This window comes from Salvelinus sp. IW2-2015, unplaced genomic scaffold (genome assembly GCF_002910315.2).
Source record: "Salvelinus sp. IW2-2015 unplaced genomic scaffold, ASM291031v2 Un_scaffold2535, whole genome shotgun sequence".
Taxonomy (NCBI): domain Eukaryota; kingdom Metazoa; phylum Chordata; class Actinopteri; order Salmoniformes; family Salmonidae; genus Salvelinus; species Salvelinus sp. IW2-2015.
In genome coordinates, this window is record NW_019943848.1 from 55,540 (window position 1) to 72,180 (window position 16,641).

General features: G+C 39.7%; 1 protein-coding gene across 1 annotated transcript in view; it reads right to left on the bottom strand.

Moving 5' to 3' along the window:
- Positions 1 to 15,177: 15,177 nt before the first annotated feature.
- Positions 15,178 to 16,641, bottom strand: part of LOC112074207 (ventricular zone-expressed PH domain-containing protein) — a 24,336-nt gene continuing 22,872 nt past the window's right edge. Inside the window, exon 4 of the mRNA XM_070440426.1 lies at positions 15,178 to 15,224. Coding sequence (XP_070296527.1) covers positions 15,178 to 15,224 — 47 coding nt within the window. The remainder of the gene's footprint in view (positions 15,225 to 16,641) is intronic.

Below are 16,641 nucleotides of genomic sequence, written 5' to 3' on the forward strand. Positions count from 1 at the left end.
CTATCAAAGCATTTGATGGTTACATATGTGAGTGCTACGGAACGGTAGATATTTATACAGGTTGGCGTTCTTGGGCACATGGCGTTCTTGGGCACATGGCGTTCTTGGGCACATGGCGTTCTTGGGCACATGGCGTTCTTGGGCACAGGGACTATAGTGGTCTGTTTATACTGAATGTTATCAGATCTTCAACACAACCCTAATATTAGATAAAGGGAACCTCAGTTTACAAATAACAAAAACAATTGGAAACTTATTTATTTACAAAGTTATGTAACATCCAGTTCCCCTGTGTGAAAAAGTAATTGGTCCCTTACACTCAATAACTGCTTGTGCAACCCTTCGCTGCCATGACTGCTACCAAATGCTCCCTGTAGTTGTTGATCAGTCTCTCACATCGCTGTGGACAAAATTACTACTACTACATCTACTACTACATCTACTACTACTACTACTAACATCTACCTACTACACTACTTACTACTACTACTACTACTACTACTACACTATTAACTACTACACTTGAACTACTACTACTACTACTATACTATTCTACTACTACTACTACTACTACTACTACATTACTACTACTCACCACTATATATTACTAACTACTACTATTACTACTACTACTACTACTACTACAATTCTAATACTACTACTGCTACTACTATTACTACTACTACTACCACTACATCTACTACTACTACTACTATTACTACTACTACTACTACTACTACTATCTACTACTACACTACTACACTACTACTACTACTACTACTCCTACATCTACCACTACTCTACTACTATACCACCACTATTACTACATCTACTAATACTACTACTTACATCTACTACTATTACCACCACTACTACTATTGCTACTGCTACTACTAATACTACTTGTACTACTATTATTACTATTACTACTGCTACTACTACTACGTTGACTGCTACTGCTACTACTACTACTAATAATAATATAATAATTTACTACTACTACTACTACTACTAATATGACTACTACAGTACTAACTAGTACACTACTACTACTTTTACTACTATTACAAATGTACTACTACTACTAAGTCTACTACTAGTACTACTACTACTTTACTACTTACTATTTGTTTACTACTACTTACTACTACTACTTATCTACTACTACTACTACTACTACTTTGACTACTTACTACTACTACTATTACCACCACTACTACTGGTTACTACGTAAACCCTCATACATTTTTTGACACTATGCTACTATAAGCTTAGCTTACCCGGGAGCAATTCTGGGAGATATGCAAAAACAGAGGCGGACAATGACTACCCGGGACATATTACTACTACTACTACTCTGGGAATTAGATCGCGGACGACACAAAAAGATAATAAGCAATTTTTTACCATGACCTATATAATATTAACTAAGTTGTTGTGTAAGCTAGCTACTAGTCATCTTCTCCGGCAGTGCACCGTATCGTACGATTTTTTCCTAGTATAGAAGCAAAGTCATTTCCTCCTTTTGCCTCTGGCCGACAGAGTCAGTTCCTCCCTGGGGCTCTTAATTCAAAGGGCCAGGGATCTCACCGACTACTACTCCAACAAGCAAGAACTCATTTTAGCTAAAGATGCAACACGAGAGCTCACTAAGTAGCCTGGTTCCAATCAGTATTATTTGTACTTATTTGGTACTATATTTAGTCATTTCCCCACTCGCTCAATGAATACTACTACTTACTCACCCATATTACACATGTTACCTCAACTACTTGGTATCGAGCTTATTACTACTACTACTAATATGGCGCGTGAGACGGGAGCATAGTACTCATTTTTAAGGTATACCTGCAGCCCTCTTTCAATACGTTCCCATCTACTAGCTACACGTCTTTATGAGAACTGGTATGTTATCACGTAGGCGTAATGAACTAACTGTATTATGAAGCCCTGAACTACAAAACGTACTAGGCGAATGGATTGTCCGGGACTGACTTTAAGGTATATACTCCTCTAGGTAATGCATCACGAAATAACTATACTACTGGACTTGTAATACTACTAGGAGAAGACAGTGCCACGGTATTGATTATGCTATCAAGATAGTAATAAAAACACGTGGACCACACCCCAACAATGCAGCAAACCTTACCCCACGTAGCTTGGATTTTGTTTTATTGGTTGATCCTTCTCACAGTAGCATCTCTATCCTAGGCACCTATAACGCTCTTTACCTTCACGGAAAAAGACTGATTGCGACAATACATTTACTTAAATCTGTAATTTTATCTTCATAAATGTTAAATGTTTTAAATGCCATATCTGAGTAATAACATTCTAATATTAACATTGCAACATTGTGCAAAGTTGATCATTCCTTGCTCATGGTCACGTTTCGCTCAACTACTAGTAGAGTAAACTCCATCAAGGCAGCTTTGAGAGTCGAGAACATGAGCCTACTTGAAGTACTTCCAGGAAGCTGTGTGGTCATTGAACCATGAATAAGTCCGCTCTAACACCACGTCACCAAAACTTCATAACAAATCTCAACACAAATCTTCAGGGCCACACGTTGGCCCCTCCAAGCCTGTGGTCACCTATGATCCCGTATCTCAGATCATATGGGTTTAAACCTAGCTCTATAGACTGATTGACTGTGTAGTACCTCACTTCTGAACATTCTTAATACGTTTTCACCACAAGACGGAGGGTGAATTCAATAAACATTTCTTCGGCTTGGCCTAAGAACGTCTGTATCTCATCTGGGTAAAACTGCTTTGTTTGGCCATAAATGCGTCCCTCCCCTCTTCTTCTCCACCCTTTTCTTATTCCCTTTTTCTCTCTTTATTACGGGGGCTCGCGTGGGAGTGAGGATGGTTTAACAATGCGCTAGGAAGAGAGGTGGATAAGAGGATCTGAGTGTTTGTTAAACCACAAAAAAAAGAGATGGTGTTTCGTTCTTCTGCCCACTAAAGGATCTGGTGCGTATATCCTTGTGAGTGAGAGGCTTGGTGATTCCTGCCAGCTAAATTAACAGTGGTGGGAAGCGGTGAGAAGAACTTGCCATACAGAACAATTAGCTAGATTGGTTTCAGTGGGTAATTTTTCCAAATTACATGCTGTCAGTATACTGGTATATAGCGATGTGATATGGCAAATACAAACTAAACAATAACTAACCTAAGGAGTTTTTTCGATTTTTAAACTATGTTAGAGTCCATCGAGGCCTAATACCTACTCCGGGTTCTACATCACAATACAAAGACTACTTTCGAACATGGTTTCCAGACTTACATATAGCGAACCAATTTGAATTACACCTAGCCTCACCTACGCGCGCAATATATGAAACTTCGTTGAAGTTATACATTTGTAGCATAAAGTGTACAAAAAGAACTGGAAACTACTACTCCACTTCAAAGTTGAGCTCTCAGTCAAGTGGTGAGAAGAAGCGTTGGAGCATTACTGTTACATTGGGTGACCTAGTTGGCCACGAGAACTGATCTCCCTGCCCTGCCTGCCAGCCTCTGCAAGTTATGTTGGCAGTCAGAACTCCTTGCTGCTCTGACTGGGAGTGATGAGAACGCCAAGAGCTCCACAACTACAGTACTCCACCTACTACCTAGAACATCTGAGCAGTACGGGAGCAGAACAGTCTGTGCTTATCATCAACTAATATGCTTAAACTAAGACTAGGCTTCCGGCTTGAAAGAATAATGTCCTGAGGTCAACGGCAAAAATAAGACTGTATGGCGAGCGCATCACTACTGGGGTGACTTTAAGACTCTTCTCCCTTCAACTATTGAACCTCCAAGGTACGATCAACTCTAATCCGCTGTCTGACTCAACGCACCTTCCACTCACAGAGCGAATGACGATGGCTTTGTTACCCTAGGAGACTGGAATTGGAATTGAATTAGTCAAAATTGAAGGAACTCTAACGGTTTTGAACACATCCTTGTGCAGATTCAATACGCTCGCCATTCAACATCCCACTTCAGGTAGAGGGAACAACTATAGTAATTCCTGCCTAATTCAATATCTGCCTAACTCCAGCGGAGGCAATAGACTTTGCTTAGGACGCCAAACCCTATAGGGGGACGAGACATCGTGAAACCACATAGACGGCATTGGCAATGCTTATGAATTCACATCCTCAATAATCACACTATTACCTATACTTGTCCATTCACTTAGTGTTGAACGAGCACGACCAAGGAGCCCTACATGGCACATCTACTACTACTACCAGTACCTATACCTTTGATCGAAGGCCTGTGTTCGACTGCGTAGTCCACTACAACTAGATTCAAACTTTGTTCCACTAATATTGTTACAACTTGAGAACTTCAATGTGGCTGGCTATGCTCCCAATTCCCTGCGATACAATGAGCCTCAAATTCTTCAATGGAATATTGAAACAAAGAGCGATCTGTTTGTTTAATAGCCACGGGCAGTATGAGTTCACTATGACGCACAATCGTCATAAGGGGGCTCATATATTAATTGTCGACGTGGGTATAAAGTGTGTTACTTTGTCCTCCCTCTCAGAGCAGCGTCGAGCTTTTCACACCACTTTAGTTCTCATCAATTAGAGCCTTTTGATAAGGCCCGTTCTGTGGGCAGGAAATTGGGTGGTCAAGTCTGACGCACCTAACTAGTCACTATGATTCCAACTTTTTTCAGTGTTAGCTAGCAGCTGCCTCGATCTCAGGACTAGGTTTACGTTACGCCATACTGTCTCAATTTTTATATACACCTGAGTGTGTATAATATGAAGAATGAAAATCCATTGAAAATAAAAATGTGGCATAGTGCTACTACTGAGAGCTGCAATTAGCAAGCTTGGTTTGGCTAACTGCACCCACTCTAGACCAAAAATTGGCTGCTAAACATAATAGATGCACATAAACACTCATATCATACTTTTGTGAGATCTTTTTGTAGGATAGTCTGTTTGGTTTATCGCGAATGTAGCCTTAGACTATTAGATTCCTCGCCAATTAGCTTTCTATCACTGGGAATGTCCAGTTTATTTTGGGAGCACACAGTTGCAAAACTATTCAGATTTGCTGGTCGCTGAGTATCACAGATTCTTGATTGGGCTCTTCCACTGATGTGCCACTGGAAGACTAGGTCATTCGATTCCAATCTGTCCAACCAATTGCACAGCTTCCTTATTCAGTAAGCCGTGTTGTACAATCAATGTGCTTCACTACCCCTCAACACAAAACACGGCAACGAAGACCTTATCCCTCTACCCTTAGGCTCATCCCCATATGAACACGACCATAGGCAAGGAAAACAGGACAGCTGCCAAGCTTGCTAGAATAACTATTCTTATGGCTAGCAGAAGGCTTTTCATGGTGGCTCACTATTTGGGCTGAAGAGAGCCCAGTTTAATAGTTGCAAGCTTAGTATAACTTACTACGTTGCACTACACTTCAGAGAGCACTGTTTCGCACACCCCACTTCTATATTGATTATGGGTCATATAAAACCACTTAGCTGATATGATAAACCTACTAATTTCAGTTACAGTCCATGGGAGTGCTTGTGAGTTTCTTTTATTTGCCTCACAAAACCATGGCACGCATGCTCACATATTCAAACACGGCGATCCCCAAAAACACAGTCCAAGGTCAATCTACAGGTTCACAGTATGAGATCCTCTCCTGAAATCAACGCAGATGTATTTACACTACATACCTCTAATTACTACCACTTCTATATTATTTATTCAGAAGATTACCCATAACAGTAAGTTCATAATCTCTTTCTCAGTGGCGATTTACTTCTCATCATTGACTTTCAGGCAGTCCTCTCCCTGAAGTATCTCCTCGGTGGTATAACATTGTTCGTCGCTGCTGCACCTTGTGGTGCTTGGCTGGAAGGAACCGTCCCTTCATTGACACCTGCAGATGAGAGTGGACTATAGAGCAGACTCAGTTACAACAGCTTAGGCAGCCTCAATATCCTTGAGAGATCTTTTTGCCACACTACTGTCTATCACCAATGCAGATCTGCATACTTCTTTGCCAAGATCAGAATTGTGTGTCTGCACTTGTGTAAACACAGTCCAGTTAGCTATTACAAAATTTGCAAAACTAATAACACGTAGATTCAAATGGACAGTCAACAGTTTAGTCTTACGTAGTGTAACACATAAACAAAGCAATCAGAACATATTGTGAATGCAGGTTCAAAGGAGGGCGGCACCTCATTCTCTTTCACTGTTCTCCAACACAACACACCACCAAGCCAATTTATTTACTATTTAAGAACCATCCTTGTCTTGAGGGGGCCCTTGAGCTACTAGCACGTCTTGGGCTCAAACTCCGTAAAAAAAAGGACACCAGCTACAACGCTCTTCTATCATTGGCGTGAATGTCCTAGGAGTTTTGAAAAGGGAGAGCCATCGATTGGACTAAATGAGAGTGACTAAGCCCGATTGACCTGCTTGATTCCTTTCCCTGAAGCCTGGCTTCTCTGCCTTTGATTATGCCACTTTACGCCATCAGGCACGCTGCTCCTTTCTTTATGGGGAATCCCATTAATGGGTGTTAACCCATTTCTGAGACCTTAACGGGAAGATGTAAATTGGCTGGAGGTCACTTCAAGGCAAGGTGGCAGATTAAGATGGAAGTATTTAGTAGGTAAGTTTTCATATTTCAATTGGATCCACTGCATAGTCACCCAATTAGTATACAGTCGCATTCGAAGTATTCAGACCCCTTGACTTTTTCCACCCTTAGTTACGGGCACAAGCCTTATCTAAAAATTGATTACATTGTTTTTCTACACACAATACGCTCATCTAACACTACACAATACCCATAATGACAAAGGTTGAAACAGGTTTTTAGCAATGTTTTGCAAATGTCTAAAAAAGGAAATATCACAATTTACATAATATTTCAGACCCTTTACCTTCAGTTTTACTTTGTGTGATGATAGGCACCTCCTTTGAGCTTTACAACAGCCTTGAGTCTTGGGTATGAAGGCTACAACTGGCACACCTGTCATTTGGAGAGTTTCTCCCACTCTTTTCCTGCAATCCCTCTCAAGCTTGTCGTCTGGGATGGGGAGCGTCCTGCACACTCTTTTTCAGATCCCCTCTCAGAGAATGTTTTGAATCAGGTTCAAGTCCCAGGCACTGGTCTGGGCACTCAAGACATTCCAAAAAGACTTGTCCGAAGCCAACTCCTGCATGGCTTGGCTGTTTGCTTAGAGGGTCGTTGTCCTGTTGGAAGGTGAACCCTTCATCCCTAGTCTGGGGTTCCCTACAAGACCGCTTTTGGAGCAGTTTTTCATCAAGGATAGTTCTGTACTTTGCTCCGTACTCATAATCATATTTGCCACGATCCAAGACTAGTACTCTCAATCCAGTATTTCCAAGAGAATTCTTTAGTATCCCATTACTAGTACTGGTCCTGGGGAAAAAAAATAAGAAAAAAAAAACAGTGGGGGTCCATCCGGAGTGCCCTTTTTGGCAAACTTTTTACACTTGAGGAGTGGATTCCGGTCACATGCCCATAATGAAAAGCGTCACTGATCTGCTCGTGAGATGCTGTGCAAGCTAGATGTTTTACTTCTGGAATGTGTCTCCTATCTCCAACACGACGGAACTCTGTGCTCTTCAGAGTTAGACTCATTGGGTTTCTTGGTCACCTCCTGACCAAGACCCTACTCTAGAAGGGCTCGGCCAGCTCTAAGAAAGAATTTGGTGGGTTCAAACTTCTTTCCATTTAGGAATATAGAGGCCACTGTGTTCTTTGGGACCTTCAAAGTTGCAGAATTATTTTAGCTTAACCCTTCCCACAGATCTGTGCCTATGACACATATCCTGCTTCTGGAGAGCCTCTCTGCGGACAACTTCCTTAATAACCCACGGCATAGTTTTTTTGCATTGACAATGCCAACTGTCACTACTGTGGGACCTTATATAGACAGGTTGTGTTGCTTATTACCAAAACACTGTCCACATAACAGATTGAATTTAACTAACCACGTAGAACCTCTCCAATCAAGTTGTAGAACATCTCAAAGGATCAATCAAATGGAAATCGGATTGGTACCGTTAACAGGAGCTCAATTTTGAGTCTCAATAGGAAAAGGTCGGAAACTTATATAAACACAATATGGTATTCTGTTTTTTATTTGTAATACATTTGACCAAAAAACTAAAATCCTGTTATATCAATGTGTCATTATGGGGTATTGTGTGTGGATTGGATAACAGTGCTGTAACGTAACAAAGTGTGGGAAAAAGTCAAGGGGTCTGAATATTTCCGAATGCAACTGTTACTGGAATAACTTGTAATAGAGGACTAGGCAGTCTAAGTGATATATGGGTTGGAGGGGTGGTGTTTTGAGTAATAAGAGTTAAGTCATATTTCAAAGTATATGGTTTCGCTACAAAAGCACAAAAAAAGTACCATTAAAAAAGCATGTTTGGCAGTTCAGAGAATTGAGACAGTGTAAAAATAATAAGGCAGTGATTTTTATTTACACATTTTTTATGAAAGCTTCATCGGAAGCATAAACATAACACTCATTAAAATGAAGTTTAAACTTAACATCCACAGAATGTACAGATATTTTCTCAAGGATCAACACACACTGAGTGGCGTGAGTGAGGTCATGACACGTCCTCCTTTGGCGCTTTCCCCCCCTTACCTATAACTACACTACTACCCCACCACCCAAATAAAAAACACAGAACTAAACAAAAACTCAAAAGAACCTCTCTACCTTGTCCTACGTATAAATATCTTTTTATTTTATTTTTTATAATACTCCTGACGCCTAAATGCAATTCTGTGAACGATCTTCTCTAGCAAATTTGGTTGGCCAATTTCTAATGAATGTTTATCTATACACATATGTGTATCTGCATGACTCCTTGGGAGCCATTTCATTCGCGTGGAACATGGTGTTGTTGATTTTAAACTGGGGTTTACTAAGGGCCTGGTAATCAGGCTGAGCCTCCTGGGGATGGTGTGGCCAATCGATGGCTTCCCGTACCTAAAGGTGAACCGGAAGCAATCAATTAAAAAAGCCGTGGAGGCCAATTTTTGTGTGGGCGTTTGAAGCAATTCCCCACTGCAATTACGTGGTTGTAAGCGCTGAAAGCAGTGTTTGAGGTTATAGTATCGAGCCCGGCGGCTCCTGTAACTTCACGTGGGAGACGTTATGATTCCCGAGGTGAGGCCTGACTGACTGGCGCTGGCGCACTACTATTTTTTACTACTACTAATTACTTACTACTACTTATTAACTAAGTCTAAACTACAATACAACCCGTACTAAAATTTTTACTACTACTTATTACTAATAAGTAACTAACTACTACTATTTTTTACTAACTACTGACAAACTTATACTTTACTATGACTACTACTACTACTCTGGAGACACTGGTTGGTCTTAACACAACAGTGCACGTTAAGTCACCTGCCTGGGAGATCTGAACTGGTGCGTGGCCAAGTAATGATCAGGAGAACCTACTATAACTTTCCCCTATATAAGAAACTTGAGGGGGTGCCATTTCGAGACACGGGTCCTGCTTCCTTTTCCACATAAAAACCTTCACATGTCTTAGTGCCAATGGGGGGATTCACAAGACCTATGACCAAGTGGACTGGAATGTGACATACATTGAACCTCACACTTATGGCAAACGCCAATTGTGGTGAATAAAGATGTTCCTATACTCGAGTAATGTGGTAAGATAATATTACACTGACTGGCGTTGGAGTTATCTGGACGGAGGCAAGTGGAGACGGACACAACATGGGAACGGATGGAGAAGTACGGTGTAAAGAGGAAAAGGGCAGTGACTGAAGCACCTCTGTAACCCAACTTGATAGATAGTAGAATGAAACACTGAACATACTGTTCTGATAACCAAAGACACAGGGTGCGACCTCCTAACTTCCGGCTAAAAGATCAGTGTTCATTTTAGTCAGTGCATGCGTTGATGGTTCAACGGAGACGTAAGTGAACATTTTAACTTAAGTGGGAAGTTAGGAGGTGGCCCGGCGGTTGGAGCCTCACCTAGATAGCTACTCTATGAATAGTAAGCAATGGAGAACAAGAGGTTAGTCTCTCAGTGATAACGCTTACTCATGCATGAACATGATAATGAGAAGACTAACTACACTCGGTGCCATTGTGTCCTGTCTGTGGTTGACATCATCTTCACACACTTCAGTTAACTTTTCTCCTCTCAGTGCGAGCGTGAGGTAACACGCTGACGGACCAGACATGACTGGAACTGAGTCGCTACTACTTCAATACATGTTCATTGCAGCTTGAAGAGTTGTAAGGTGCTCATAAAACTCTGCGACGCATCTTGACAATCTTCTGCCTGGCAACAGGAGCTAATGACACGCTCATCCTTGGCTTGTGGCTTGTGCTGAGCCCATAGGCTAGCATCCAGCTTATCTGCGCTAGTCTCCACCAAAATAGATTCCTTAACTTGTAACTACCTGCTGAAACGGGAGTGGCATTTTTACCAGGACGCCAAGTGTTACTCCATTGTGCTTACGACTACATATGTGAGACTAAAAGACTCAGAAGTTTGAGTCAAACTGCATGATAATGCCATTTAAATCTTGATGTAATGGACCTCATTGAACTGGTGACGAAGACTCACAATGATTTTAATTCTCTCTTCCCCAAACGCTATGGCTAAAAACTCCTCTTACTAACCTACTTTCAACGTACTTAATGCTTCTTTTGAATCTTGAATTTGGAGAGGCTCTAAGGGCTTAGCGGGCTACTGTACTTTCGGTGCGCGATTCTCGTAAGCTGTAAACGCATATCCCTTTTATCGTTCGCTTACTAAATTCTGATATCGTAGTAGGTTGCCAAATATTACTGTGGAGCATTGAGCTTATCTTGTAATCAAAGGTGAATTGCGGTCAGATTCCTACCGTTAATCAAAGGTTTTCTTCTTTATTCTGTCTCTTAAAGTAGCAGCTGTAAGAGTGGTTTATGATGCAGAGAACCTAGCTGTAGTTAACCTAAGTATGAAAACACCACCTCTAGTATGGAATTTGAAAGCTAACAAACATAAGTACTCTCACCTCGACCATTGTATACTACCCGGTCTAGCTTCAGAATCCATGCTGACACCTATACTGGAGTTAACTGCACTAAACCTGCCAAGGGTTGGCAAGGGATTACTGGGAAGGCAAAAAAAGAAACAACTACTGGGTCTACTGTATTAATTACTACTACTCATACTATATATTTACTATATTACTAAACACAGCAAAAACTGTTTATTAAACCCATCAGAGCGATGTGCAGAAAATGGGACAACTGGTTGTTGATTCAAGTGGGTGTGAAAAGGTGAGCCCGTTCGAGGTATGTGTTTTTGTTTGTTTGTAAATTGAAAAGTGGGTGGATTTTTGCGCGTAACTATACTTACTTACTACTCCTAACAACACTACGCTATGGACTACCACACTACTATTACTACAAACTATGACACTACTAACTAACTACTTACTATACTGACTACTACTACTACCACTACTGACTACTACTACACTTATACTACTAGACTTTACTACTACTACTATAACTATTACTAACTACTAACTACTACTCACTACTACACATCTATACTAACCATTACTACTCATTACTACTTACTTGATATTACTCTTTGTGACTTTCTGTACTTACTAGCTATCTGATGACTTACTGTGACTTATTGTACTTAGTCGACTAAATTTCATCTATATTCTTTATACTGGTAGTCTACTTTACTGCTAATACTATTATACTGGTACTTACTCACATCTTACACTTCTACTACTTAACTGTCTTTACTACTACTACTGTTGTACAGTCTACTGTGACTTACTTAGACTACTACTACTTATTAATCTGTACTACTACTACTTTTAACTATACGACTACTTAGCTTACTACTAACTATTACTAGACTGAACTAACTACTTATTAACTGACTTACTACTATTCACTTACTTTCTACTCCTACTAACTGAACTACTCACTATTATATACTACTACTATTTAACCACTTACTACTATACTACTTACTATCTTAAACTACTTACTATTACACTCTACCTACTCACTTACTAAACTATCTACTACTACTATATTACTTATACTACTACTATACCTCTATCTACTACACTACTACAATACATCTCTATACTACTACTTATTTAATACTACTGTACTACTACTTAATCTACTACTACTTTACTCTGATCTATACACACAAAAATGACTACTACTATTACACTATACTACTACACTCATTACTACTCTACTAATTATACTCTACTACTTGATACTACTCACTACTACTACTACTACTACTATACACTTCACTATACTCATTTAACTTCATTTTCTACTACTTACATATCGACTACGACTACGACTACGATTAGTACTACTCTACTACTAACTACTTGTCTACTTATATGTACTACTACTACTTTTTTTACTATACTTTGACTTTTAGTTTTGTGACTACTTATTTTATTTACTATATACTACTATCTATTACTTTTCTTATATTTACTTTACTACTACTACTACTATCGACTACTACTGTACTATACTACTTACTATAATGACTAAAGAAAATCTACTACAGAAAAATTACTAACTACTATTTTTACTACTCTGATCTACTTACTTAACGACGACTACTAATACTAACTTATATACTTATGATTTTATTAAACTGCTATACTATTACTACTTTACTACTTGACTTTACTGATACTACTACTCAACTTTACTATCACTGACTACTTTTTACTGTACTATACTACTATTACAATGACACTAACCCGCAAACTAGGGAGTCTATTAACATCTACTTATACACTACTATTTACTTACTAGCTCTTAAAATCTAACTACTAACTAATCACTGGTATTAACTTAACTACTTTAGCTACATCTACTACTACAAATTAGCTACTATAGAACTATATTATACTCGACTACTTGATACTTCACCTTATTACTACACATACTACTACTTTATTATATACTTGAAAGACTATTACTATATATTTATGATAGGTTATTACTATACTTACTGTACTAACTATACTTTATACTGTATCTTTGACTACTACAGGTATACAATAATCTACCATACTACTAACTACTATACTACCCCACACTATTACTACATCTAAACTAATACTCATGACTTATGACTTACATGCTAAAACTCTATTACCTGTAGTACGACCCCGCTGGACTACTACTGACTACACTACTGAACTACTGCCGTACTACGGCTAATACTACTTGTACTTACTATTATTACTATACTTACTTTGGCTACTACTACTACGTTTGACTGCTACTGCTACTACTACTTACTGAATAAATAATATAATAATTCTACTATACTACTACTACTTACTAATATGACTAACTACTTAGTACTATACCCTCACTTACTCAACTTCTACTACTACTACTACTACTTTTTACTACTATTACAATGTATACTATATAAGTAACTACTACTAGTACTACTACTACTTTTACTACTACTATTGTACTATTACTATTCCACTACTATCTACTATACTACTACTCACTTATACTAATTTACTATAACTACTTTTAATCTAAATTGCTATAGATATTTTACTACTACTTATACTTTACTATTTGACTCACGATTATAACTAACTTACTACTATTACTACTACCACTACTACTTTACTACTACAACTGCTACTACTATTTTTTACTACTACTACTACTATTACTACTACTACTACTAAGTCTACTACAAGTACTACTACTACTACTACTTTACTAATAGTACTACTACTACTATTTTTTTACTACTACTACAACTACTACTACTATGACTACTACTACTACTACTACTATGACGACTACTACTAGTATTACTACTACTATGACTACTACCACTACTACTACTATTACTACTATGACTACTACTACTACTACTAATATGACTACTACTAGTACTGCCACTACTACTACTTTTACTACTACTACTACTTTTACCACTACTACTACTACTACTACTACTACTACTAATAATATGGCTACTACTAGTACTACCACTACTACTACTTTTACTACTACTACTACTTTTACCACTACTACTACTACTACTAAGTCTACTACTACTACTATTTTTACTACCACTACTACTACTATTACTACTACTACTACTATATTTACTACTACTACTACTATATTTACTACTACTACTACTATATTTACTATTACTACTATTACTACTACTACTACTACTACTACTACTACTACTACTAATTTACCCCGACATTCTAGTGCCTCTACTCAACCTCTACACTCCTAGAAACAGGGTTCCAAAAGGGATAACCCTTTTTGGTTCTATTGGAGAACCCTTTTATGGTTCCAGGTAGAACCCTTTTCGGTAGTGGAAAAGGTTCTACATGGAACCCAAAAAGTTATAACTGGAACCAAAAAGGGTTATTCAAAGGTTTCTCCTATGGGGACAGCTGAAGTACCCTTTTAGGTTCTAGATAGGACCTTCATTTCTAAGTGTCCCTCTTTAGTTTTATCAGTGGAGTTAAGTCCACCTCAACCCAGAAGTCTAATGTAAACATTCATATCAACCTGCACAAACACAGTCTAAATTAGACTGGATCTCTCCAGGCCTTATGAAAACCTTCATTGGCCCTCAACCACACATACGCAGACACGCACGCACGCACGCACGCACGCACGCACGCACGCACGCACGCACGCACACCACACCACACCACACCACACCACACCACACCAAACACACACCACACCACACCGACAGTCTCAGCTATCAACTGTGACAATTATTCACAATAGTCTGCGCTGAGGAATGAAGGCCTTAAACAAGGCAAGTCAGACATGACATACTGTCTGGCCTGAGGAATGAAAGGCCTGAAACAAGGCAAGTCAGACATGACACGCACTGATCTCTTTCACACTGCCTCCTCTGATTTGGATTTATTACCGCACTTCGAATAAGAAGAAACTAAACACATTTCATGACTGAAATGAGTACTGGTCTGGGAATAAGTGTGCACACTGAGGAACCCTGGATTGATGTGGTCTAGTGTGTTTTGTGTCATGTATAAGACACCAGAGATCTTAGACACCAGAGATCTGAGACACCAGAGCCCGAGACACCAGAGGCCCTAGACACCAGAGATCTAGACACCAGAGATCTAGAACAGCAGAGATCTAGACCACCAGAGATCTAGACACAGAGATCTAAGACACCAGAGATCTAGACACCAGAGATCTAAGACACAGAAGGATCTAGACACCAAGATCTAGACACCAGAGATCTAGACACCAGAGTCCTAGACAAGAGATCTAGACACCAGAGATCTAGACACCAGAGATCTAGACACCAGAGATCTAGACACCAGAGATCTAGACACAGAGCCCAGACACCAGAGCCCAGACACCAGAGATCTAGACACCGAGAGTCTAGACACAGAGCCTAGACACGAGATTAGACACCAGAGCCTCGTAGACACCCAGAGTCTAGGACACAAGTAGATCTTAGACACCAGAAGATCTAGACACCAGAGATCTAGACACCAGAGCCCAGACACCAGAAGATCTAGACACCAAGAGCCATAAACATCAGAGTCCTAGACCACTAGGTAGTGTACATACGTTAGCTCTTTCCATGACATAGACTGACCAGGTGAAAGTTATGATCCTTAGTGATGTCACTTGTTAAATCCATTCAATCCATTTTAACTTTGAGACAATTGAGACCATGAATGGTGAGGTATCTGTGCCATGCAGAGGGTGATGGGTAAGACAAAATATGTAAATGGCCTTTGAACAGGGTTCTGGTAGTACCTTGTTGTAGGTGCCAGGCCGCACCGGTTTGAGTGTGTCAGAAAACTCAGCTGCTGGTTTTTCACACTCAACAGTTTTCGTGTATATCAAGATGGTCCATCACCAAAGGACATCCGCCAACATGAACCCTGTGGGAAGCATTGGAGTCAACATGGGCCAGCATCCCTGTGGAACACTTTAAACACCTTGTAGAGTCCATGACCTGATGAACTGAGGCTGTTCTGAGGGCAAAAGGGGGTGCAACTCAATATTGTGACGATGTTCCTAATGTTTTGTACACTCAGTGTATGTATGTGTGTGTGTGGTGTGTGTGTGTGTGTGTGTGTGTTGTGTGTGGTGGTGTGTGTGTGGTGTGTGTGTGGTGTGTGGTGTGTGGTGTGTGTGGTGTGTGTTGGTGCTGTGTGTTGTGGTGTGTGTGATGTGTAGTGGTGTGGTGTGTGTGTTTGATTTGTCCTTCATGAAGTTGAGTGTTGTGTGTGTGTGTGTGTGGTGTCAGTGAGTGTGTGTGTTTGTATGTCCTTGGCAGGTTGTTAAGTGTGAGTGTATAGATAGAAATAGTGTGAGAAGTTGTGATTTTACTGTGTGTTGTGTGTGGGAATATGTAGAGTGTAAGTGATCTGGATGTAAGATGTGGTAGTAATGGGATGTATGTATGTGATGAAGTATAGTGATAGATTGTGGTGTTAATTGCGTAACAGATAAGTAGATGAGACTGTGATCGTTTTAATTAGCAGT